Source organism: Bufo gargarizans, chromosome 2 (genome assembly GCF_014858855.1).
Source record: "Bufo gargarizans isolate SCDJY-AF-19 chromosome 2, ASM1485885v1, whole genome shotgun sequence".
Lineage (NCBI taxonomy): Eukaryota > Metazoa > Chordata > Amphibia > Anura > Bufonidae > Bufo > Bufo gargarizans.
The window spans coordinates 187,482,251-187,508,521 of NC_058081.1; the positions used below are offsets into that span (position 1 = coordinate 187,482,251).

At 41.2% G+C, this 26,271-nt stretch overlaps 1 protein-coding gene across 1 annotated transcript in view; it reads right to left on the reverse strand.

Moving 5' to 3' along the window:
• The window catches only part of LOC122927685 (very long-chain acyl-CoA synthetase-like), an 84,254-nt gene that overhangs the window by 53,483 nt on the left and 4,500 nt on the right, over positions 1 to 26,271 (reverse strand). Inside the window, exon 2 of the mRNA XM_044279771.1 lies at positions 19,875 to 20,084. Coding sequence (XP_044135706.1) covers positions 19,875 to 20,084 — 210 coding nt within the window. The remainder of the gene's footprint in view (positions 1 to 19,874; positions 20,085 to 26,271) is intronic.

The following is a 26,271-nucleotide window of genomic DNA, read 5'->3' on the forward strand; positions in this document are numbered from 1 at the left end:
GCACTTGTGTGAGTGCTGCGGCCTCTTCACTGTTTAACTGCATGCCATGCCATAACTACAACTACTCATCTCAGTCCCAAAAGATCAATAGTACTCACAGGCAATCAGGGCCAGTGCAAGGATTTTTGCCAACACAAGCAAAGCTACATTTTGATGAAAAAATTAAATTGCCATGTTTTTAATCAGTAAGTGCCGCAAATTCTTCTCTACACTGACTACATGTGCTTGAATAAGACACCGTGCAGTTAAACTGGGAAGAGGCGATAGTGCTCACACAAGCGCCATTTCCTTTTCAAACAGAGGTGGCAGGAGTCGGACCCCTGCAGATCTGATATTGATGACCTATCCTAAGATTAATAATACCATTCCTCTATTAATCCTCCTAGAAATTAATTAATTAATTAATTGTCAACTGGTTGTTACTAGTTGGTGGTGTAGCCCTATAAACACAAAATAATAGGGCCAGGGATTCTAAGGACTAGTGTAACGCTCCAGAGTGGCATTGCCACTTCTGCACCCTGGTACTATCTCTAATGGGCTAATATCATGGCATCTGTGTATTTATTGCAGGTCCTTTACAATGTGCATTCTTAAATTTGTAACTGTTATGTTAAAGTGTAATATACCTGGTTCACCAGTAGGTGGCAGCAAGCTTGGAAGTGCTACATTTACAGAGAGTGGAACTTCTCTTCCATTCTAACACCCCCTCTGTGGTGTGGTGCGCCTGTCCCACTTGCTGCAGGGAGGGTGGAGTTCTAGTTAGAGTCAGCTCCAGCTTACCCCCTGTTAAGGGAGGCTGTGCGGGAGCACGTCCCTGCTGGACGTGCCCTGTATAAGCCAGCTAGAGCACCTTCATCTCTGCTGGATATAGAGGCCACAGCTTGAAGTCTCAGAAGCCAGGAGGAGTTTCCCCTGGACAAATCTAGAGACAGACTACCAAGAGAAGTTGCAGCATACAGAAGAAGCAAAGTTATATTGCCAGCCTGTCAGTACAGCAGAGCCAGAAATCAACAGATGTAGCAGGTTTGAGTTTGTTTGCCTGCCAGAGTTTTAATGCTAAAGCCTGCTGGGACCAAGATGAAGTCTGCAAACCGTTTGGAGAAATGTTTATGCAAAGTAAAGCTGCTATTGAACTTTATCTCAAGGTCTGGACTCAATTTATTCTTCATCCCCATGTTAACTTATACCCTTTTTCTGCTTCGGAGCCAACGCCTGGTGTCCAGTGTATCCAGGTAGGAGCACCGTGACACAACATTAAACCAAGGGACATTTTAGGCCACCCTATACCACTTGGCCATTCCTACACCTGGGTACCATCCATGATATCACTAAAAGGGGCCCTGTGTCCTTATTGCCCCCCTTGACCTTGGAACTAATGAAACTGTATTGATGATAAGTCCTGAATTTACAATGATAACAGAAATTACTTATAAGTGAATATGCATATGTCCTGTATACACAAAGGGTGGTCCCTCAGAATAAATTCCTCTGGAAGAAAACACAGGCTGACACTGAATCTACACTGTGACATTGTCCAAACATTGCAGACAGTGCCAAGCTGTGTAGCTTCAGCGCCCAGTATTTTTTAAATGGCAGTCAGTGGTAAATGTACAGATGTAAAGTTACCTATGTGTTGTGCATATGTTCCGCAAATCATTTCAAATGTAATGGCCAAATGTTTAGTTTCCCTGTACTTTAGGAAAACTTTTGATATGTCATAGCATCATAGCAACATATCCAAGTTTTGTACCGAGCACTGCGACATCCACTGATGGCTAGAACGAGGAGAGAGAGGCACTCACGTAGCGCACTTTCTCTCCTCCATTAGGACACCGAATTGAGACAACTCCATAGACTTTCTATTGAGTCTCTCTTCATTCTCCTGCCAAGAGAACGTTCTATGCGAGGTCTTTTCCCTCTTCGTTCTAGCGATCAGGGGGAGTCTCAGCACCATTGATCAAAACTTTTGATGTCGCTATGACATATCAGAAGTTTTCCCGAAGAACTTTGCAACTTTAAGGGAAACCTGTCAGGTTCCTTATGCTGCCCTCTCTGAGCGCAACATACTGGAATGGCAGATATGCTGATTTCATCAGACTGTCACTTAGGAGGTAATGTGGTGTGTAAATTTTAACTGTGCAGCCAGCAAGGAGTTTGGTGGTATGCATAATAAATGGCCTCTCCGCACAACCCCCCTCGCGTCTCAAGTCTCTGGTTGACAGGTTTCTCCCTATAAAACAGATGTACCCACAGCGTGGACATTATGTTGCCAATTTATCCCTGTAAGCAATTTGTTTTGGCATCCATGGATTTCACTGACCCATAGACTATATTGGGCGTGATAGAGCCATGAACACGGACAAGATAGAGCAAGCATCCGTCCTAAAAACATGAACCAACGGACCATGGTCAAAAAAACTGATGTGTGAATACACACATTAAACTGAATGGGGACGGGTGCTGTCCGTGGAGAACGGCTTTATTAGTATATTCTAGGTTCACACAACAGTTATCAACTATGTTTGGCAGGGCTACTTATAACAGACCACCTAACTTACGCCCCAGACCTATGCAACTGGATGCTTCTATAGTTGCGTGCACCTGCCCTATATAAGAAAACACATACTGTACTTTTTTGATTAGAGTTGAATTAAAAAGCACAATCCATTGCATTTTTTTATATTCAAATATAGTTGAGGCAAACATATGACAAATGAAAACTATGGGTAACAAAAATCTACAGTGTTTTTTATCTGTCATATGTGCTGAGTTTTTGTTGTCATGAACCTAGCCTAGGAGGCTGAAGAGACATCTTTTTCTGTTGTTTAATTGGTCAAAAATGGCCAGTATGGCTTGACAGTTTTGCAGTAGAATAAATTTTTATATAAATCCATAAAATTCCTGATCTCAGGTTAGTCGAAAGTTTTAAACTATCGTATGCAGCAGTAGACTAGTAGATTTGCACATTAGTTATTGCAGCACATAAGTACCCAAAGTCCAAAAGTTCAATACTAATTCAAAGAATACAAGTTAAATATTAAAAAACAAAACAAAAAAACAAAACACAAGACTGAAAAGAAGAAATGAATGCAGTCAGATAAGTACTCTATGTACTGTACTATACGTATGAAAACTTCATAACAACCTTTCAGTTGGGAGCTGTTATAGAGAAATGCCAACAATTCTTTGGAGAAGACTGATAGGCGGAAGGCCACATCATGCAGCCTGGTTGTGGTGGCATTTACCAGAAATTTTTTTGATGGCTTATTGTCCATGACTCCACCTCAATTATAATTCAGAGATTTATACGCTTTTCTGTATAATTGTTCATCATGGTACATACAGTATATAGGTCGTATGCTAGGATAAACTGCACATAGATATAAAGGGGTTGCACCTAGATATAAAAGGGGTTTACAGGGGTACAATATTGGGACAGGTCATCAATATCAGATCGGCAGGGGTCCAACTCCTGGTACTCCCTCCGATAAACTGTTCGAAGAGGTAATGGTGCTCGTGTGCATTCTGGTCTCGCTTCAAAATTACCTGTGCAGTGTAACTAGATATATTCACTCGAATGGGACAAGCAGTTGTAATTACACTGCGCTGCCTCTAAAAAGGAGACGACGCGCAGGTAATTTTGAAGTGGAAGCACAACTTTAAAACAGCTGATTGGCGGTGGTGTATGTTGATGACACATCCTGAGGACTGGTTATCAGTATTATAGCACTGCACAAGCCTTTTAAACTTATTCCCTATCCACCAGCTGGTGATAAGTGTGGTTGAGAATGTGGTTCCTGCATCCCCTTGTATGTAGTATGTGTCCTTTCACTCCATTCATTATCTATGGGACTGCCAGAGGGATATACAAGGGGTATGAAAAGACAAGGACCCCCCCTCTGTAACTCCATTGGTTCCACGTGATGCGATCTTGGGGTGCTGATGGTTTCCATGGTACCTGGGAGGCTTAAAACGGCCTTAGGGCTACTAAGAACTAAGTGTAAGGCCTCATGCACACAACAGTATTTTTTCATGGTCCGCAAAACGGGGTTCCTATGTTCCGTGATCCGTGTCCGTTTTTTCTTCCATGTGTCTTCCGTGATTTTTGGAGGATCACTAGACATGAAGGAAAGTAAAAAAAAAAGTCGTTTTGGTGTCCGCCTGGCCGTGTGGAGCCAAACGGATCCGTCCTGACTTACAATGCAAGTCAATGGAGACGGATCCGTTTGACGTTGACACAATATGGTGCAATTGCAAACGGATCCGTCCCCCATTGACTTTCAATGTAAAGTCAGGAGTCCCTATCTGAGTTTTCTCCAATCCGATGGTATATTTTAACTTGAAGCGTTCCCATGGTAATAAAATAAAATAAAATGGCGACATAAAATACAGACATATTTGGTATCGCTGCATCTGTAACAATTGGCTCTATAAAAATATCACATTCTGTAAACACAGTAAAAAAAAAAAAGAAACTATGCCAGAACAGCTATTTTTTAGTCACCTCAAACTATCTTATGCACCTCAAAATGGTACCAATGAAAATGTTACCTGATGCTGCAAAAAACTAGCCCTTGCACAAGACTATTGTCATAAAAATAAAAAATATGGCTCTCAGAAAATGGCAATACAAAAACATTTGGGGTTATTTATTAGTACCCCTGCTCTGGCGCTTGATGCGCCTAAGTTATGCAGAGAAGCCGACTTCTTCATAACTGATCCACCACCAGCCTAAATTTACACCAGCTCCCTTGCTAGCACAGATTTAACAAAAGGTGTTCTTTCCCTTTTGGACTCTGCAGTGTACCCAAACAGCAGTTTACAGTACATCCACATTTATGCCATTTCCATACTAAAAACTTTCAATTTTCATTTTGCACGGTCACCTGCTTATTAATTTCTGCAAAATATCTGTGGTGTCAAAATGCTCACTCCACCCCTCAATAATAACTTGAAAAGTGTAGTTTGCAAAATGAGGTCACTTATTGGGGGTTTTCACTGTATAAGTACTTTAGGGTCTTCATGTGGTGTAGGTCCACCAAATCTTTCCAGCAAAATCCATGCTCCAAAAGTCAAATGGTGCTCTTTCAATTCTGAGTCCTACCATGTGCCCATACAGCAGCTTATGTCCACATTTATGGCATTTCCGTATCCACTAAAACCTGCAAATTAATTTCTAAAAAATACATGTTGCGTCAAAATGCTCACTGCACTCCATAATACCTTGAGGGGCAGAGTTTCCAAGTTTTTATTATTTTGCCCCATAGGCTCTACAGTTGGCAGCACAAAAGGTGGGACTCAAAATGCACATTGTGGTAATGTGAACAGTGCTGGAAGGCGTCTATGTTCCACTCAGGTACCTCAGATTGGTGAGACAACTAAAATCCAGAGAGTTGCAGTAGTCTCAGCAAAGCATAGTTTGCTGAGACAGTTTTGTTTATTAATTCTGGGCTGGATTTTAATTGGATTGGCAGATAGGCTTGGCAGTGGGATCTGCCAATCCACACCCTTTCAGCACGGGTATTCCCTTCTACCTGATGTGATCGCAGGTGAGGCCTACTGTAATCAGGCCGGCATAAAGCGCCTCCCAGTATGTCAGTCTGGGGGTAGTGTTTGTGACCCTGGAGCAGAGGCTTTGTGTGAGTGGTCTCAGCCGGGTTGGCTGAGGGGCCACGAGGCTAGGCGATAGCCTGAACTTTGGGGGACACAGTGACGCCTGTGAAACAAGGATCACGAGGCCAGAGTCGGGAGGACTACTGGGCCACAATCCCCCTAAAGGTATTGAAGTGTCACAGCCTGGAGGTTGCTGGACTGTATGGCCGAGGAAAGCCGCATTTGTGTTCCATGTGTGAACAGAGCTCTCTAGGCGAGTCAGGGATACGTTTATGTGTTTAGTTAGAGCCTAGCCGGGCAAGGGTTTGTTATTTTGTGTAGATGTCACACGTGATAAGTTGAAGCTGCGACTTCATAACCTGTGCTTTGCTGAAGTGTCTGAAATAAACCAAGAGTTTGGACATTATAACCGTGTCTGCGAAGATATCTGTGAGTGTGCCCCCCCCCGAAAAGAGATGATCCCTTACAGCACGTTCTCTCATACTCCTAAGCCCTCTTATACGTATACAGGCAAATTAATAGGGCCAAATTTAGGGTGTTTCTAAAACAGGAAGCACCGCCTAATAAGAAGAGTACTTGTTTTTCACACTGACATACGCTGGGCACAACATATTGGCAACTGAAATGGCATATCTGTGTAAAAATTGCAATATGCTGTGCATGCATTTTTGCAAAACACCCATGGGGTCAAAATGTTCACAACACCCCTTTCCAGTGAAATGGTGCTCCTTCCCTTCTGAGCCCTGCAGTATGCCCATACAGCAGTTTATGGCTACATATAGGATGTTGCAATTTTTTAGGACAAAATGGGTAACCAATATTTAGGTGCTTCTTCTCCTGTTACTCTTTGTGCAAATAAAAAATTTGGAGCTGAAGCATAATTTTATTAGAATTTTTTTTTTCATTTTCACAGCCAAGTGTTACTAAATTCTATGAAATCCTCGTGAGGTCAAAACACTCACTACACCCCTCAATAAATTCATTGAGAGGTGTAGTTTCCAAAATGCCATCACTTTTTGGAGGTTTCCACTGTAGAGGTACCTCAGGGTCTCTGCAAATGCAGCATGGCACCTGAAAAACATTTCTGCAAAATCTGCCCTCCAAAAGCCAAATGACTCTGCTACTCTTCTGACCTCTGCCATGTACCAATAACGTACATTTTGCTTTAATTCCTGCGGAAAATCTAAAAGGTTTAAAAAGTTTTTTTTTTCATAAGTTTTTATTGAAGAATAATATTACCATAGAAGATAAAAAATCTAAATAATCATTTCCATTTTCATAAACCTTAACCCCCCAATTCCCTCCCAAACAGAGGCTCAAGAGCGTTTAATGCGCATGTGCTGGCCCGTACATCTATCCGGCCTTGTGCCTCTGCCCATAATGGGGAATAAAGTGCGTAGACGTGGCAAATCTTGTGAACGGCGCTGGTGCTGGATTTCTGAAGAACCTAGGGCGGGCCAGAGGGGTGAAAGGAGAGGGGTTTCATATGAAAAGCGATGAGGGGCCTGGGGCCCCTGGGCACCTTCAGAACCTAATTTACATATTGAATAAAAGTGTTTTTCAGCGAAAATAAGCGACGGACAGCTATACGGTAAGTAGCATTCAAATATGCAACTATAATGTAGATCATGGGGTTAGTGTTCTATAATGGGTATTTTAGATGAAAGACTCCCTTTAAGCAAAAGAATCCTTTACATTTATGGCACCCAACCTTGGATAGATCACTCAAGATCCAGGACTCTACCGTAAATGGTATCGCCACTTTCTCTTTTTGGGTAGTATAATTATGTATTACCCTCCAATATCCTTCTAATTCTGTATAGGTCCAGAACATATGTAAATGATCGGCCTCAGATCTTGGACAGCTGGACAGTTTCTAAAATTAGTTTTGAATAAATTGAGGAGTGCAGTTTCTAAAATTAGGTAAATATGGGTGGTTTCTAGAGATGAGCGAATTTTTTAAAAATTCGATTCCGGCGGTTTGCCGAATTTTTCGGAAAAATTCACTTAGATCCAAATTTTTTTGCTGCGAATCGCGTTAAGAAACTGCTATTTCCTTGCTGCTGAGAGCCTTTGTAGTGGTGTAGAACACTGCCTTGCAGTAACACACATAGGGAGTCTGCTTTGGTAGTGAAATAATACTGAGTCAGTATGACATGCAGATGACAGGCGTCACTCTTAGAATCACTGCATATAACTGCAGTGCTAAACGCTGCATGAAATTTGTTTTTCCACTGAAATAATTCACAAAAGATTTTACCACATATAACTGCAGCGCTGAACGCTGCATGAATTTTTTTTTCCACCAAAATACTTAAATAAAGATTTTACCATATATAACGGAGCACGGAGATGGAAAGGGTCTTCGGATTCCCCCCGCACTATATAGACATCTCAGAAATGAACCGCTGCTCCCAACAGCATCCCGGTCATCAAGCATCTATTCGCTCTGCTGAAGGATTATTTTGAAAGTGTGTAGAAGCCACACGGGGCCCCCATGCTGAAGATTTATCATGGAGATTTAACCGCATATAACCGCAGCGCTGACCGCTGAATCAATTTAGTTTTTCGACCAAAATACTTCAATAAAGATTTTACCACATATAACTGCCACACTGACTGACTGCTACTGCCGCTACTTCCGTGAACCCCTGCACCACTACTTCCCGGGTAGGTAGGCTGCTGAGAAGCAGGTGCTCTACCCCGGGCACGTTTGGCTTCCGACCTCCCAATGCTGCCACCCTGCTGAATCCCAGCCATGCTTTCAACACATATAACCGCCAACCTGAACTAAGAATGTATTTTACTCTTTGTACTGAAATAGGCCACTAAACGCTTTCAACACATATCACCACCGCCGACTAGAACTGAGAATGTATTTTTCTTTTTGTACTAAAATAGGCCACTAAACGATTTCAACACATAACCGCCGCTGACGTGAACTGAGAATGCATTTTTCTTTTTGCACTGAAATAGGCCAGTAAACGCTTTCAGCAGAAATAAATGCACCAGTGAAGTGCATATATATATTTTCTTTCTATACTGAAATAGGCCCCTGAATGTTTTTGCCACAAATAAGTGCACCAGTGAAATGCGTATATATTTTTCTTTTTTTACTGTAATACGCCCCTATATGCTTTCAACAGAAATAACTGCAGAATTGAACTGAACATATATTTTTCTTGTTGGACTAAAATAGGCCACTATATGCTTTCACCAGAAATAACTGCAGAAATGCACTGAGAATATATTTTTCTTTTTTTAGTGTAATACGCCCCTATATGCTTTCACTAGAAATAACTGCAACAGTGCAGTGCATATATATTTTTCTTATTTTACTGAAATACGCCCCTATACAATTTCATCAGAAATAACTGCAACAGTGCATATATATTTTTCTTATTTTACTGAAATACGTGCCTATATGCTTTCACCAGAAATAACTGCAACAGTGCAGTGCATATATATTTTTCTTATTTTACTGAAATACGCCCCTATAGGCTTTCACCAGAAATAACTGCAACAGTGCAGTGCGTATATATTTTTCTTATTTTACTGTAATACGCCCCTATAGGCTTTCACCAGAAATAACTGCAACAGTGCAGTGCGTATATATATATATATATTTTTTTACTGTAATACGCCCCTATACGCTTTCACTAGAAATAACTGCAACAGTGCAGTGCTTATACTGTATATTTTTCTTGTTGGACTGAAATACGCCCTTATACGCTTTCCCCAGAAATAACAGTGCAGCAGTGCAGTGCGTCTATATTTTTCTTATTTTACTGAAATATGCCCCTATACGCTTTCACCAGAATTAACTGCAGAAATGCCCTGAGAATATATTTTTATTTTTTTTACTGTAATACGCCGCTATACGCTTTCACCAGAAATAACTGCAACAGTGCAGTGCGTATATATTTTTTCTTATTTTACTGAAATATGCCGCTATACGCTTTCACCAGATATAACTGCAGAAATGCCCTGAGAATATATTTTTCTTTTTTTACTGTAATACGCCCCTATACGCTTTCACCAGAAATAACTGCAACAGTGCAGTGCATATATATTTTTCTTATTTTACTGAAATATGCCGCTATACACTTTCACCAGAAATAACTGCAACAGTGCATATTTTTCTTATTTTACTGAAATACGCCCCTATAGGCTTTCTACAGAAATAACTGCAACAGTGCAGTGCGTATATATTTTTCTTATTTTACTGAAATACGCCCCTATACACTTTCACCAGAAATAACTGCAACAGTGCATATATATTTTTCTTATTTTACTGAAATACGCCCCTATAAGCTTTCACCAGACATAACTGCAACAGTGCAGTGCTTATACTGTATATTTTTCTTGTTGGACTGAAATACGCCCTTATACGCATTCCCGAGAAATAACTGCAACAGTGCAGTGCGTCTATATTTTTCTTATTTTACTGAAATATGCCCCTATACGCTTTCACCAGAATTAACTGCAGAAATGCCCTGAGAATATATTTTTCTTTTTTTTACTGTAATACGCCGCTATACGCTTTCACCAGAAATAACTGCAACAGTGCAGTGCGTATATATTTTTCTTATTTTACTGAAATATGCCTTTATACGCTTTCACCAGATATAACTGCAGAAATGCCCTGAGAATATATTTTTCTTTTTTTACTGTAATACGCCCCTATACGCTTTCACCAGAAATAACTGCAACAGTGCAGTGCATATATATTTTTCTTATTTTACTGAAATACGCCCCTATACACTTTCACCAGAAATAACTGCAGCAGTGCATATATATTTTTCTTATTTTACTGAAATACGCCCCTATAGGCTTTCTACAGAAATAACTGCAACAGTGCAGTGCGTATATATTTTTCTTATTTTACTGAAATACGCCCCTATACACTTTCACCAGAAATAACTGCAACAGTGCATATATATTTTTCTTATTTTACTGAAATACGCGTCTATATGCTTTCACCAGAAATAACTGCAACAGTGCAGTGCGTATATATTTTTCTTATTTTACTGAAATACGCCCCTATAGGCTTTCACCAGAAATAACTGCAACAGTGCAGTGCTTATACTGTATATTTTTCTTGTTGCACTGAAATACGCCCTTATACGCTTTCCCCCAAAATAACTGCAACAGTGCAGTGCGTCTATATTTTTCTTATTTTACTGAAATATGCCCCTATACGCTTTCACCAGAATTAACTGCAGAAATGCCCTGAGAATATATTTTTCTTTTTTTACTGTAATATCCCCCTATACGCTTTCACCAGAAATAACTGCAACATGGAGCGCGTATATATTTTTCTTATTTTACTGAAATATGCCCCTATAGGCTTTCACCAGAAAGAACTGCAACAGTGCAGTGCATATATATTTTTCTTATTTTACTGAAATACGCCCCTATAGGCTTTCTACAGAAATAACTGCAACAGTACAGTGCGTATATATTTTTCTTATTTTACTGAAATACGCCCCTATACGCTTTCACTAGAAATAACTACAAAAGTGCAATTTATATATTTTTCTTATTTTACTGTAATACGCCCCTATAGGCTTTCACCAGAAATAACTGCAACAGTGCAGTGCATATATATTTTTCTTATTTTACTGAAATATGCCCCTATAGGCTTTCACCAGAAATAACTGCAACAGTGCATATATATTTTTCTTATTTTACTGAAATACGCCCCTATAGGCTTTCACCATTTTTTCAATAACAGTGCAGTGCGTATATATGTTTCTTACTTTACTGAAATACGCCCCTATAGGCTTTCACCAGAAATAACTGCAACAGTGCAGTGCATATATATTTTTCTTATTTTACTGAAATACGCCCCTATACACTTTCACCAGAAATAACTGCAACAGTGCATATATATTTTTCTTATTTTACTGAAATACGCGCCTATATGCTTTCACCAGAAATAACTGCAACAGTGCAGTGCATATATATTTTTCTTATTTTACTGAAATACGCCCCTATAGGCTTTCTACAGAAATAACTGCAACAGTGCAGTGCGTATATATTTTTCTTATTTTACTGAAATACGCCCCTATACACTTTCACTAGAAATAACTGCAACAGTGCAGTGCTTATATATTTTTCTTATTTTACTGAAATACGCCCCTATACGCTTTCACTAGAAATAACTACAAAAGTGCAATTTATATATTTTTCTTATTTTACTGTAATACGCCCCTATAGGCTTTCACCAGAAATAACTGCAACAGTGCAGTGCATATATATTTTTCTTATTTTACTGAAATATGCCCCTATAGGCTTTCACCAGAAATAACTGCAACAGTGCATATATATTTTTCTTATTTTACTGAAATACGCCCCTATAGGCTTTCACCATTTTTTCAATAACAGTGCAGTGCGTATATATGTTTCTTACTTTACTGAAATACGCCCCTATAGGCTTTCACCAGAAATAACTGCAACAGTGCAGTGCATATATATTTTTCTTATTTTACTGAAATACGCCCCTATACACTTTCACCAGAAATAACTGCAACAGTGCATATATATTTTTCTTATTTTACTGAAATACGCGCCTATATGCTTTCACCAGAAATAACTGCAACAGTGCAGTGCATATATATTTTTCTTATTTTACTGAAATACGCCCCTATAGGCTTTCTACAGAAATAACTGCAACAGTGCAGTGCGTATATATTTTTCTTATTTTACTGAAATACGCCCCTATACACTTTCACTAGAAATAACTGCAACAGTGCAGTGCTTATATATTTTTCTTATTTTACTGTAATACGCCCCTATAGGCGTTCACCAGAAATAACTGCAACAGTGCAGTGCGTATATATTTTTCTTATTTTACTGAAATACGCCCCTATAGGCTTTCTACAGAAATAACTGCAACAGTGCAGTGCGTATATATTTTTCTTATTTTACTGAAATACGCCCCTATACACTTTCACTAGAAATAACTGCAACAGTGCAGTGCTTATATATTTTTCTTATTTTACTGTAATACGCCCCTATAGGCGTTCACCAGAAATAACTTCAACAGTGCAGTGCGTATATATTTTTCTTATTTTACTGAAATATGCCCCTATACGCTTTCACCAGAATTAACTGCAGAAATGCCCTGAGAATATATTTTTCTTTTTTTTACTGTAATACGCTGCTATACGCTTTCACCAGAAATAACTGCAACAATGCAGTGCGTATATATTTTTCTTATTTTACTGAAATATGCCTTTATACGCTTTCACCAGATATAACTGCAGAAATGCCCTGAGAATATATTTTTCTTTTTTTACTGTAATACGCCCCTATACGCTTTCACCAGAAATAACTGCAACAGTGCAGTGCATATATATTTTTCTTATTTTACTGAAATACGCCCCTATACACTTTCACCAGAAATAACTGCAACAGTGCATATATATTCTTCTTATTTTACTGAAATACGCCCCTATAGGCTTTCTACAGAAATAACTGCAACAGTGCAGTGCGTATATATTTTTCTTATTTTACTGAAATACGCCCCTATACACTTTCACCAGAAATAACTGCAACAGTGCACATATATTTTTCTTATTTTACTGAAATAAGCGTCTATATGCTTTCACCAGAAATAACTGCAACAGTGCAGTGCAGATATATTTTTCTTATTTTACTGAAATACGCCCCTATAGGCTTTCACCAGAAATAACTGCAACAGTGCAGTGCTTATACTGTATATTTTTCTTGTTGCACTGAAATACGCCCTTATACGCTTTCCCCCAAAATAACTGCATTAGTGCAGTGCGTCTATATTTTTCTTATTTTACTGAAATATGCCCCTATACGCTTTCACCAGAATTAACTGCAGAAATGCCCTGAGAATATATTTTTCTTTTTTTACTGTAATATCCCCCTATACGCTTTCACCAGAAATAACTGCAACATGGAGCGCGTATATATTTTTCTTATTTTACTGAAATATGCCCCTATAGGCTTTCACCAGAAAGAACTGCAACAGTGCAGTGCATATATATTTTTCTTATTTTACAGAAATACGCCCCTATACACTTTCACCAGAAATAACTGCAACAGTGCATATATATTTTTCTTATTTTACTGAAATACGCGCCTATATGCTTTCACCAGAAATAACTGCAACAGTGCAGTGCATATATATTTTTCTTATTTTACTGAAATACGCCCCTATAGGCTTTCTACAGAAATAACTGCAACAGTACAGTGCGTATATATTTTTCTTATTTTACTGAAATACGCCCCTATACGCTTTCACCAGAAATAACTACAACAGTGCAGTGCGTATATATTTTTCTTATTTTACTGAAATATGCCCCTATAGGCTTTCAACAGAAATAACTGCAACAGTGCATATATATTTTTCTTATTTTACTGAAATACGCCCCTATAGGCTTTCACCATTTTTTCAATAACAGTGCAGTGCGTATATATGTTTCTTACTTTACTGAAATACGCCCCTATAGGCTTTCACCAGAAATAACTGCAACAGTGCAGTGCATATATATTTTTCTTATTTTACTGAAATACGCCCCTATACACTTTCACCAAAAATAACTGCAACAGTGCATATATATTTTTCTTATTTTACTGAAATACGCGCCTATATGCTTTCACCAGAAATAACTGCAACAGTGCAGTGCATATATATTTTTCGTATTTTACTGAAATACGCCCCTATAGGCTTTCTACAGAAATAACTGCAACAGTGCAGTGCTTATATATTTTTCTTATTTTACTGTAATACGCCCCTATAGGCTTTCACCAGAAATAACTGCAACAGTGCAGTGGGTATATATTTTTCTTATTTTACTGAAATACGCCCCTATAGGCTTTCACGAGAAATAACTGCAACAGTGCAGTGCTTATACTGTATATTTTTCTTGTTGGACTGAAATACGCCCTTATACGCTTTCCCCCGAAATAACTGCAACAGTGCAGTGCGTATATATTTTTCTTATTTTACTGAAATACGCCCCTATTTGCTTTCACCAGAAATAAATGCAACAGTGTAGTGCGTATATATTTTTCTTTTTTTTACTTTAATACGCCCCTATAGGCTTTCACCAGAAATAACTGCAACAGTGCAGTGCGTATATATTTTTTCATTTTTTTATGTAATACGCCCCTATACGCTTTCACCAGAAATAACTGCAACAGTGCAGTGCGTATATATTTTTCTTGTTGTCCTGAAATACGCCCCTATACGCTTTAAGATATAAGCTCTTCAATGCAACACTTGCAGCCCAATAACAAAAAGATGGAATGACAGAGCTGTCTAATGACTATTTGGATCCCCAAATAATTGTTACCTGCACTTGTAAATCACTTTTCCATCAATGTCCCTAGCGCCTTCTGACATCTCCCCCGTACTAAGATGCTGTGAAATGACTCCTCCCTATCCTTTCCCTGCACTTATAAATCCTTTTTTGAGTTTTTTTTTTAAACATAGAGGTTTTTCCAATTGCTGTCCCTAGCACTTTCACCCTTCTGTCCCTGCACACAACGCTGGAAAATGGCAGAATCTAAAATGGTTGCCATATTTATAGGGCTGTGACATCACAGGGCTGGCTGGCTGCTGATTGGCTACATGCAGGCATGTTAATCTGGGTGATCTCCCCTTCCCAGAGTTCCTTGCTCCATGTCCTCAGTCCTCACACGTGTAGCCGCCATTTTAGGAAAAATGTGATTTGTTACCATAAAGCGTGAGGAAATTCGCATTCGTTGCAAATCGAATTTTTACTGAAATTCGGATCGAATTCCACTTCATCAGCTTCCATTCGCTCATGTCTTGTGGTTTCTAATATGCAAACCCCTCAAAGTAACTTCGAAACTGAATTGCCCATTAAAAAAGTTGGTTTTGGAATTTTATTGAACATTAAAAAAATTGCTTCTATTTTGTGAAGTATCACACACTGTCTTAAATGAAGAGGAAATCAAATTGTAAAAATTGTGACCCCCCCCCCCTAATTTTCAGTAAAATTTGGATTTTTATTTATTTATAAATAAAGGTAAAATATATTGACCAAAATTTATCACTAACAATATGTAATGAGAAAACAATCTCAGAATTGGTTGGATAAGTAAAGGCATTCCAAAGGTATTACCACATAAAGTGATACGTCAGATTAGCAAAATTGCGCTTGCTCCATAAGCTGAAAACTGGTTGTTTCCAGAAGGGGTTAAAGGGGTACAGTGGAAGTGATTATGAAGTTTTTAACCTATTTCATTTGGGCTACAAACTAATTTATACACATTTCTCTACCTAATAATAAAAAATCTAATATATAAAGCTGAGTGTATGTATGTATGTATGTATGTGTGTGTCTATGTATGTCCACTAAAGGAATCCGCACTGTCGCATTTTACAATCATGAAATTTGGCACACAGGTACACCAGGTGTCCGGGAAGGTTTTAGACCAGATCTCAACTCTCTAGCATGTACCGTTCCTGAGATATTCCCCAAAAATGCATTAGCCAATAGAAGCCTGGTCACATGACCCTTATCAGCCAACAGAAGCTCGCAGGCCCTTAGTCTCCACATACACACAGCTTTACTCCAGGTTTCCATAACAAACAAGCCATTTTTCTTCACTGCTGTAGGTCAGCTTTAAAGGAAATCTGTCACCAGGATAATCGCTATTGAAGTAAAGCCGTGGCCTAATAGCACTTAGTACCTTATTTTCAGATGTACCTTTGTTCCAGCAATAGATTTTAAAGGGGCAGGGCACTGTAGATGACACTGTTAAGAGCGTGGAGTGCTGTGGAGGTCACAGTTCAGGGGGCAGGTCAAAAGATGAACTAAAAAAAAAACGCCCCCCAGGTCCTGCTAAGCCACGCCCAACTCGGTAAGTCGACAGGGATTGAAAAAATGAAGGTAAAAATAAACTTCTGTCAGGGGTGGGAGGAAGGGTGACTTTTTCCCTGCAGCTCACGCTCAGACTGCACAGTGCTGCTGTCTGAGAGTGAGTTGTTCAAAATGACATTCCTGTGTCTGTCCAGGCCCTGCGCCGGACAGAGGACAAGAGAGTCTGAAAGCCAGACTGTCCTGCCTAAAACCGGACCTCTGGCCAACCTAGGGGCAGGCTGCTGTGGAGGGCACAATAAACATTGTAACATAGTACATAAGGCCGAAAAAAGACATTTGTCCATCCAGTTCAGTCTGTTATCCTGCAAGTTGATCCAGAGGAACGCCAAAAAAAAAAACTGTGAGGTAGAAGCCAATTTCCCCCACTTTAGGGGAATAAAAAAAAAAATTCCTTCCCGACTCCAATCAGGCAATCAGAATAACTCCCTGGATCAGGGTCCATTCACATGTCCGTATGTGTTTTGCGCAAAACACGTACATCGGCAATGTGTTTTCCGCATTTTGCAAACCACACATCGCCGACACTTTCATAGAAAATGCGGACAAGAATAGGACATGTTCTATTTTTTTACGGAACGGAAGTGCGGATCCGCAAATGCGGATACAGACAGCACATTCCGGCCCCATTGAAAATGAATGGGTCTGCACCTGTTCCGCAAAATTGCGGAATGGATGCGGACCCATTTTGCGGACGTGTGAATGGACCCTTAAGAGGACGGTCTGCTACGGGGATCAGTGTTAAGGGGCGAGGTCCTGTAGAGGTCACTGTTAAGGGGGCGAGGTGTTGTGGAGGTAAAATTTTAAGGGAACGGAGCTCTGTGGAGGTCACTTTTAAGGGGGCGAGTATTGTGTAAATCACTGGTAAGGAGACGGGTTACTGTGGAGGTTACTCATAAAGGGACAACCACTGTGGAGGTCACTGTTAAAGGGGCGGGTCGCTGTGGAGGTCGCTGTTAAGGGGACAGAATGCTGTGGAGGTTACTGTTAAAGGGGCGGACACTGTGGAGGTCTCTGTTAAGGGGGCAGGGAACGGTGGAGGTCACAGTTAAGGGGACAGTCTGCTATGGAGGTCATTATTAAAGGGCAGTGTGCTGCAGACGGTCACTGCTAAGGAGGATAGGTGATGTCGAGGTCAAATTTTAAGGGAACGGAGCTCTGTGAAGGTCACTATTAAGGGGGCGGATTATTGTGTAAATCACTGGTAAGGGGACGGGGTACTGTGGAGGTCACTAATAAAGGGAGAGCCGCTGTGGAGGTCACTGTTAAAAGGGAGGGTGCTGTGGATGTTACTGTTAAGGGGGCTGGCCACTGTGGAGGTCAATGTTAAAGGGGTGGGCACTGTGGAGTCCACTGTTAAGAGAGAAGGGGACTGTGGAGGCCACTATTAAAGGGCCAGTCGCTGTGGAGGTCTCTGTTAAGGGGGCCGGGAATGGTGGAGGTCACAGTTAAGGGGACTATAACCTATGGTCAGTGTTAAGGGGTGGGTGCTGTAGAGGTCACTGTTAAGGGGGCATGCCCCTGTGGACGTCACTGTCAAGGGTGCTGTGGAACTCACTGTTAAAGGGACAGGCTGCTGTGAAGGTCAAAGTTAAGGGGGTGGGCTGCTGTGGAGGTCCTATTTTAATAAGATGGGCACTGTGGGGGGGTCAGACAGTGTTAGGGGGTGGGGGGCTGTGGAGGTCACTGTTATAGGGGTTACTGTCGATATCTTTTAACAACACACACAAACAGTAAATGAAATAGATGAAATATACCCGAGGTCCTTTTGCTAGTGTTTGATAAAGCAGAGATTTGTCAGATCCTGTTTGTAATGGATGTGACATTACATAGTAACATAGTACATAAGGCCGAAAAAAGACATTTGTCCATCCAGTTCGGCCTGTTATCCTGCAAGTTGATCCAGAGGAAGGCAAAAAACCCCTGTGAGGTAGAAGCCAATTTTCCTCACTTTAGGGGAATAAAAATTCCTTCCCGACTCCAATCAGGCAATCAGAATAACTCCCTGGATCAACGATCCCTCTCTAGTAGCCATAGCCTGTAATATTATTACGCTCCAGAAATACATCCAGACCCCTCTTGAATTCCTTTATTGTACTCACCATCACCACCTCCTCAGGCAGAGAGTTCCATAGTCTCACTGCTCTTACCGTAAAGAATCCTTTTCTATGTTTGTGTACAAACCTTCTTTCCTCCAGACGCAGAGGATGTCCCCTCGTCACATGTCACAGTCCTGGGAATGAATAGATGATGGGATAGATCTCTGTACTGACCCCTGATATATTTATACATATTAATTAGATCTCCTCTCAGTCGTCTTTTTTCTAAAGTGAATAACCCTAATTTTGATAATCTTTCAGGGTACTGTAGTTGCCCCATTCCAGTTATTACTTTAGTTGCCCTCCTCTGGACCCTCTCCAGCTCTGCTATGTCTGCCTTGTTTACAGGAGCCCAGAACTGTACACAGTACTCCATGTGTGGTCTGACTAATGATTTGTAAAGTGGTAGGACTATGTTCTCATCACGGGCATCTATGCCCCTTTTGATGCAACCCATTATCTTACTGGCCTTGGCAGCAGCTGCCTGACACTGTTTTTTGCAGCTTAGTTTGCTGTTTATTAAAATTCCTAGATCCTTTTCCATGTCAGTGTTACCGAGTGTTTTACCATTTAATAAGTACGGGTGACTTGCATTATTCCTTCCCATGTGCATAACTTTACATTTGTCAGTGTTAAACCTCATCTGCCACTTATCTGCCCAAGCCTCCAATCTATCCAGATCCCTCTGTAGTATTATACTGTCCTCATCAGTGTTAATTACTTTACACAGTTTAGTGTCATCTGCGAAAATTGATATTTTGCTATGCAAGCCTTCTACAAGATCATTAATAAATATATTGAAGAGAATAGGGCCCAATACTGACCCCTGAGGTACGCCACTAGTGACAGTGACCCAATCTGAGTGTGTACCGTTAATAACCACCCTCTGTTTTCTATCATTGAGCCAGTTACTTACCCACATACAGACGTTTTCTCCCAGTCCGAGCATTCTCATTTTATATACTAACCTTTTATGTGGTACAGTGTCAAATGCTTTGGAGAAGTCCAGATACACGACATCCATTGATTCGCCGCTGTCAAGTCTAGAACTTACCTCCTCATAGAAACTGATTAAATTTGTTTGACATGACCGATCCCTCACGAAGCCATGCTGATATGGCGTTATTTGCTTATTTCCGTTAAGATGCTCTAACATAGCATCTCTCAGAAAACCTTCAAACAGTTTACCCACAACAGATGTTAAACTTACCGGCCTATAGTTTCCAGGCTCTGTTTTTGGACCCTGAATCATTAGTTATTATAGATGATTTACCTGTAGTCCCGGATGTGTAAATATACAGAGCTGGTGTCTTCATGGTAGAACCTGCCCTATAAGACTCAGGAATAGGCTTTTCAGAGGCAGCTTCCACTTTGTCAAGTAAAGTTATAACACCTTCCGTGGACGAGTCTCGGCTCAGGTAAAAAACCAGCACCCCATCTTCTCTGAGATCGGACAGTACTTCCTCCACAGCAGCCTTCAGTTCTTAAGAAAATGAAAAGAGATGTCATGTACTGCAGGCTTAATAACAATTATATTTGTAGAGAGTAGATATACCTATTTTCAGAAAGGTACAAATTCCGTTGCACCGTTGGACACCAGCTGCAGGCTCAGACTGGCCCACAGGGGTACAGGTGAATCCCTCCATGGGCCCCTGAGCAAGGTGGGCCCCTAGTCTCCCACCCCTGCACTAGTGACACATAACACAGTAGAGTTACTGCACTACATTCAGATATGAGGCAGACAGCATCTCTATGTTCATATAATAACAATATTTAAGAAACCACCCAATTTATTATTATAGATAAATCAAGAGGCTGAGATGACATCTACGTAAAGAAGCAGGTCAGCCACTATCTTCATTTCCTAGGGACCCAGCTTCTTGAAGGAACCCCTAAAATCCTTTATCTTGTAGTGTCTTACTGCTTTCCCCCACTGTGTGTGCAGGTAATATTTGCATGCATCTCACCAGTTGACCCAAGAATAAATCTTACTGCTGGGCCCTAGGCATCCCAGTCTGGCACTGCCCAGCGCTGCAAGGCACCAGTGCTAACCAATGAGCCACCATGGTGCCCATGGTAAAAATGGGGGAGTCTAAATAAAAAGGGGGGGAATATGTACATGAGGTTAGCATGAGTATATCTGTTAAAACCCATGATAGTGCTAGAAAACCCCTTACACTTTCTTTTACATTATAGGTTATTAGTAGGTGCACACCCACACACATTCACAATTATCTAAATACGATGGTAAACGATGTTTTACAGTTTGCATATAGTTATAATTCTGTAGGCTTCAGGGCTAACATATCCCAGCATTCCTGACTGGCTCAGTGCCTGAACAGAACTTCCTGACAGTGTCGGACTGGCCCACCAGAATATCAGAGGGTCCTCCAGTGGGCCCAGGCTCTGATACCATAGTGGGCCCCAAAGGTCAGTTATAAAATCTGTTTAGAGCTGCCTTTTGAGCCAGTCACTTGCCACTATGGTATAGACATTATTTATGATATAGGGTTTAGGCCCTAAGCATAATTACCTCTTGTGTGCCCAAGGAACCCCAGTTCCACACTGCTTCCTAAGGTGATTTGTATTATGGGAATCATAATGTAATCTCTGTAGTGATGCTTACAACACAAGTGGCCTTCTGCATCACAGGAGCTAAGGCTCAGTTCACATCTTTGCCGTCCTTTCTGGTTTTCTTTTCCATCATAGGAGCAGAAAAATGAAAATGATGGGAGTACCAGATCTGTCATACAACTGAAACTAATGGTGCTCATTGGACCTCACTGAGTTGTATTGGGGTCCATCGGGGTCCCTTCGTGGTTTTTCTTAGGGTACTTTCACACTAGTGGCAGGACGGATCCGACAGGCTGTTCACCGTGTTGGATCCGTCCTGCCGTTATTTCGCCGTGCCGTCGGATCGCCGCTCCGTCCCCATTGACTACAATGGGGACGGGGGCAGAGCTCCAGCGCAGCACGGCAGTTCGCGGTGAGAATCCGCCGGACTAAAAAGTCAGACATTCAGTACTTTTAGTCCAGCGGCCTCTCGCCGTGCACTGCCATGCTGCGCTGGAGCTCTGCCCGACGTCCCCATTATAGTCAATAGGGGATGCCGCTAGTGCCGCTAGTGTGAAAATAGCCTTCGTAGCACTACATGCTGGGTTACTAATAGAGCGTCCAACACAGATGTGAACTCTTCCTTGCAGTTTTTTGCAGATGCTGTCTGCAAGTAGAGATTATCAGTATCAGATAAGTAATGTACCACATTAGCAAAGTAACACTGCATTTTATCTAGATCATAGATATAAACTATGTTAAACAGTCTAAATAGGTGAAATGTTAAAATCTGAACCACCTCCTTTGACTAACATTGGCTATACTGTTAGGAAGAGTAAAATGTGGCATATCTGTAATATATCATCACTTCTTTCCTATTGTAACTTATTTTACAGTTTACTTTACTGTGTGGATTGTAGAAAGTTAATATTTATTTTCATCTGAAAACTATCTACAAGCTGCTGTTGATGGATCTCTTATATTAAGTATAGCACTAAGCCACTAACATCACCATGTGATCGGTGAAGGTCCTACAAACGGGGCTACTGCTGATCAGCTGTATAGGAAGTCATGGCGCTCGCAGTAGCGCTGTGGCCTTCTCTCAGCTTTCCCTAGGCCAGTAATACAACGTTCATCGGTCACATGACCTAGGCGCATTCACTTGAATGAGCTGCGATATGAAGCACAGCCGCTATACAATGTACGACTCTGTGCTTGGTGAGCTGGGAGGAGCCCACGGCACTACTGCAAGTGCCAGTGCCTTCTCAAACAGCTGATCAGCGGGGGTCCTGAGTGTTGGGACCCCCACCGATTAGATACTGATGACCTATCAGTAAAAAAAAAAAGTCAGAAACCCCTTTCACACTATGTAGTCAATGTAAGTGAGGTTTGGATGCACATTCAGCTTTCACTGGCTGTGGGAATCTACAATGGTTGGTACTTCTGCAGAAAACGTCTCGCTTGATCCTTTATTACTGCAGCGTAGGCAGCGGCATCCACGATGAGTCACTGTTTGGGTGTCACTGCGAGGCATCCTGAGAACCCTCCAGCTACATGCTGACCTCAGGAATAAAGTGATTATGGGATTTAGGCCTCATGCAGAAGACTATATGGTGGCACAGCTCAATACTGCCCTATGGTGCTCTGTAGAGCGCCATATTAGCACCTATGCTTCCAGAAAAGTAATGCTTCTATTGGAGAATAGCTCTATCATATGGCATCCATTAGAGTATGCCGCAACCCAACATATATAATCAGATGTACACTCACCTAAAGAATTATTAGGAACACCATACTAATACGGTGTTGGACCCCCTTTTGCCTTCAGAACTGCCTTAATTCTACGTGGCATTGATTCAACAAGGTGCTGATAATTTTTTCTAGAAATGTTGGCCCATATTGATAGGATAGCATCTTGCAGTTGATGGAGATTTGAGGGATGCACATCCAGGGCACAAAGCTCCCGTTCCACCACATCCCAAAGATGCTCTATTGGGTTGAGATCTGGTGACTGTGGGGGCTATTTTAGTACAGTGAACTCATTGTCATGTTCAAGAAACCAATTTTCTTCAACAGTCCAATTTTGGTGAGCTCGTGCAAATTGTAGCCTCTTTTTCCTATTTGTAGTGGAGATGAGTGGTACCCGGTGGGGTCTTCTGCTGTTGTAGCCCATCCGCCTCAAGGTTGTGCGTGTTGTGGCTTCACAAATGCTTTTCTGCATACCTCGGTTGTAACGAGTGGTTATTTCAGTCAACGTTGCTCTTCTATCAGCTTGAATCAGTCGGCCCATTCTCCTCTGACCTCTAGCATCAACAAGGCATTTTCGCCCACAGGAACTGCCGCATACTGGATGTTTTTCCCTTTTCACACCATTCTTTGTAAACCCTAGAAATGGTTGTGCGTGAAAATCCCAGTAACTGAGAAGATTGTGAAATACTCAGACCGGCCTGTCTGGCACCAAAAACCATGCCATGCTCAAAATTGCTCAAATCACCTTTCTTTCCCATTCTGACATTCAGTTTGGAGTTCAGGAGATTGTCTTGACCAGGACCACAACCCTACACGCATTGAAGCAACTGCCATGTGATTGGTTGACTAGATAATCGCATTAATGAGAAATAGAACAGGTGTTCCTAATAATTCTTTAGGTGAGTGTATATGGAGGTACGGAATGACCACATACTACATTTCTACAGACATCGTATTATAGCACGGTACAATTCAGAAGATTACCGTGCTGCTTTACATATCTGGAAGTAGTAATAAAAACTTTTTTTTGTATATAGCTATATGATATTAGTACATGGATGGTTCATGCATTATCTGTGTTGAACTGATTTTCAGAAAAACATGAAATGAATGGCATAAAACCGTGATAAGATCTCGACACGAGAAAATCACCATATTTCGCTATGTAGCTGCTACATGCTGCCTCCTTGCAGGCTCCATATGGATGAAACAGGAGGTCACAGGTTCGTTCTTAGATACATTATCAGGGACTGTTTTCACAAATTACCTCATCTCGGTTTCCTTTGAAATGTCCCTTGTGTGCTGAGCATGCACAGTCCGGGTAACAGTTGCTGGGATACTACAGGCTGTGGGACACAAAGGAGGCCTCAGTATCAGGACTGCCAGCTAATAAAAAGACAAAGTATGGCAACAAAAATGACTAAACAATATGTCATCCAAAATGACTAATGGTAATGGACTGTGGTACTTACTGTATATACCAAGTGGTCAATGATACTGTATATAACGCAAAACACAGGACTTTGAATACTTTGAATGACATTTATGCACATTGTTCAAGGGGTTGTCGGAGTTTAAAAAGTGGTAAATGGCAGGGAAAAAAAGATAAAACCTGCTGCTCCCGCAGCCGGGCTTTGTTCACGTTACTAAAGCAGTGATATGTCTGTATAATACACATAACTGCAGCTGCCAAACACTGGCCTCAGAGGTCTCATGCCATATACTGCTGAGACCAGTGATTGACTGCAGTGGTTATATTCAATAAGAGGTCATGGCTGGCCCAGCAGGAAGCAGACGTGTAAGTTCCTTCCTTTATATTTCTAGTTCTGTCTGAATCCACTTCTGGCTTTGGCTGAAAAACTTGCATGAAAACCTGCCTCAAAATCTGCTCCAAAAAACTCTGGGGGAGATTTATCAAACTAATGTAATGAAAAACTGGCTTAGTTACCCATAGCAACCAATTAGATTCCATCTTTCATTTTCCAGAGGAGCTCTGAAAAATGAAAGGTCAAATCTGATTGGTTGCTATGGGCAACTAAGCTAGTTTTGCTTTACACTAGTGTTGATAAAGCTACCCCTCTGGTCAGTGTCGGACTGGGGTGCCTAGGGCACACCAGTGGAATTGATTTTAGGGGCCCACCCTAGAGCTGGAGATATTACTTGTTCATTTTTCAGTCTCACGCACAGGAATGTATGCATTTTAGCACACAATACAGTATGCTAAACAGAACAGTATTGTGCACTGCACTATATCAAATAGTTTCTCACTAAGCAACTCATGACGGAGGTATTGGTTACCTTCCACTCAACCCCTCCACTACTTAACTTACCTTTTACATCGGCCCCTACCGATGCCTTCTCAAACTACACCTCCCGGACCTAACCAACCCCCAATGAGACACAGACACTAGATTGGATGAAACTGGCCACAGCAGCCGTTTTATTAACATAAAATACACATATAAATACTTAACCTTTATTTAATACCATAACCATAACATAACTTATGTACAACATATACTAATCAATTAACGGGGGAGGTCCTTGAAGCCTCAAAACAAAAGAGTTACCCCGCGGGGGTGAGCCATCTTGCCTCCAGTTGTTGAGCACCAGCTCAGAGGCACCACTGATGGCCCCCAAAACCTAGCCACAACCGACCGCCAACCATGGGAGTCCAACCCCAACTGTGAAGCCCTCCCATCCTCTCCACCTGAGAATCTCACGAACTTCAAGGACCTCCCACCGCCACAGCCGCCATGAGAAATTGCAAATTTACCATCACCCAGCCCCACAAACCCACCACCCTTGCTTTACCTTGAATCCCTCTTCCATCAAACGTTACCATCAAACCTCCTCAAAACAGGGTGGGTGGGTGGAAGCTCTCGATTTTTTCACACCAAAATGGCCACTTACTTCCCCAAACCTGCCTATTTAAGCCCCCAATACCTGCCCCCCCTAAATTGAACTGGCCAATCCCTAAACCCCGGGGTCTCTCTGAACCAACCCCCGTCATGATAGCCTCCCCTAAAGGCTCCCGCCCCTTGGTCCGGCCATTACTTGACGGAGGTATTGGTTACCTTCCGCTCGACCCCTTCACTACTTAACTTACCTTTTACATCGGCCCCTACCCATGCCTCCTCAAACTATACCTCCCGGACCTAACCAACCCCCGATGAAACATGGACACCAGACTGGATTAAATCGGCCACAGCATCCGTTTTATTAACATAAAATACACATATAAATACTTAACCTTTATTTAATACCATAACCATAACATAACAACTACATCTGGGTGCTCCATCTCCGAACGCAAATTCTTTTTAACTAACACCGCACGCAACGAGACAAGCGGAATCTGAAAACCC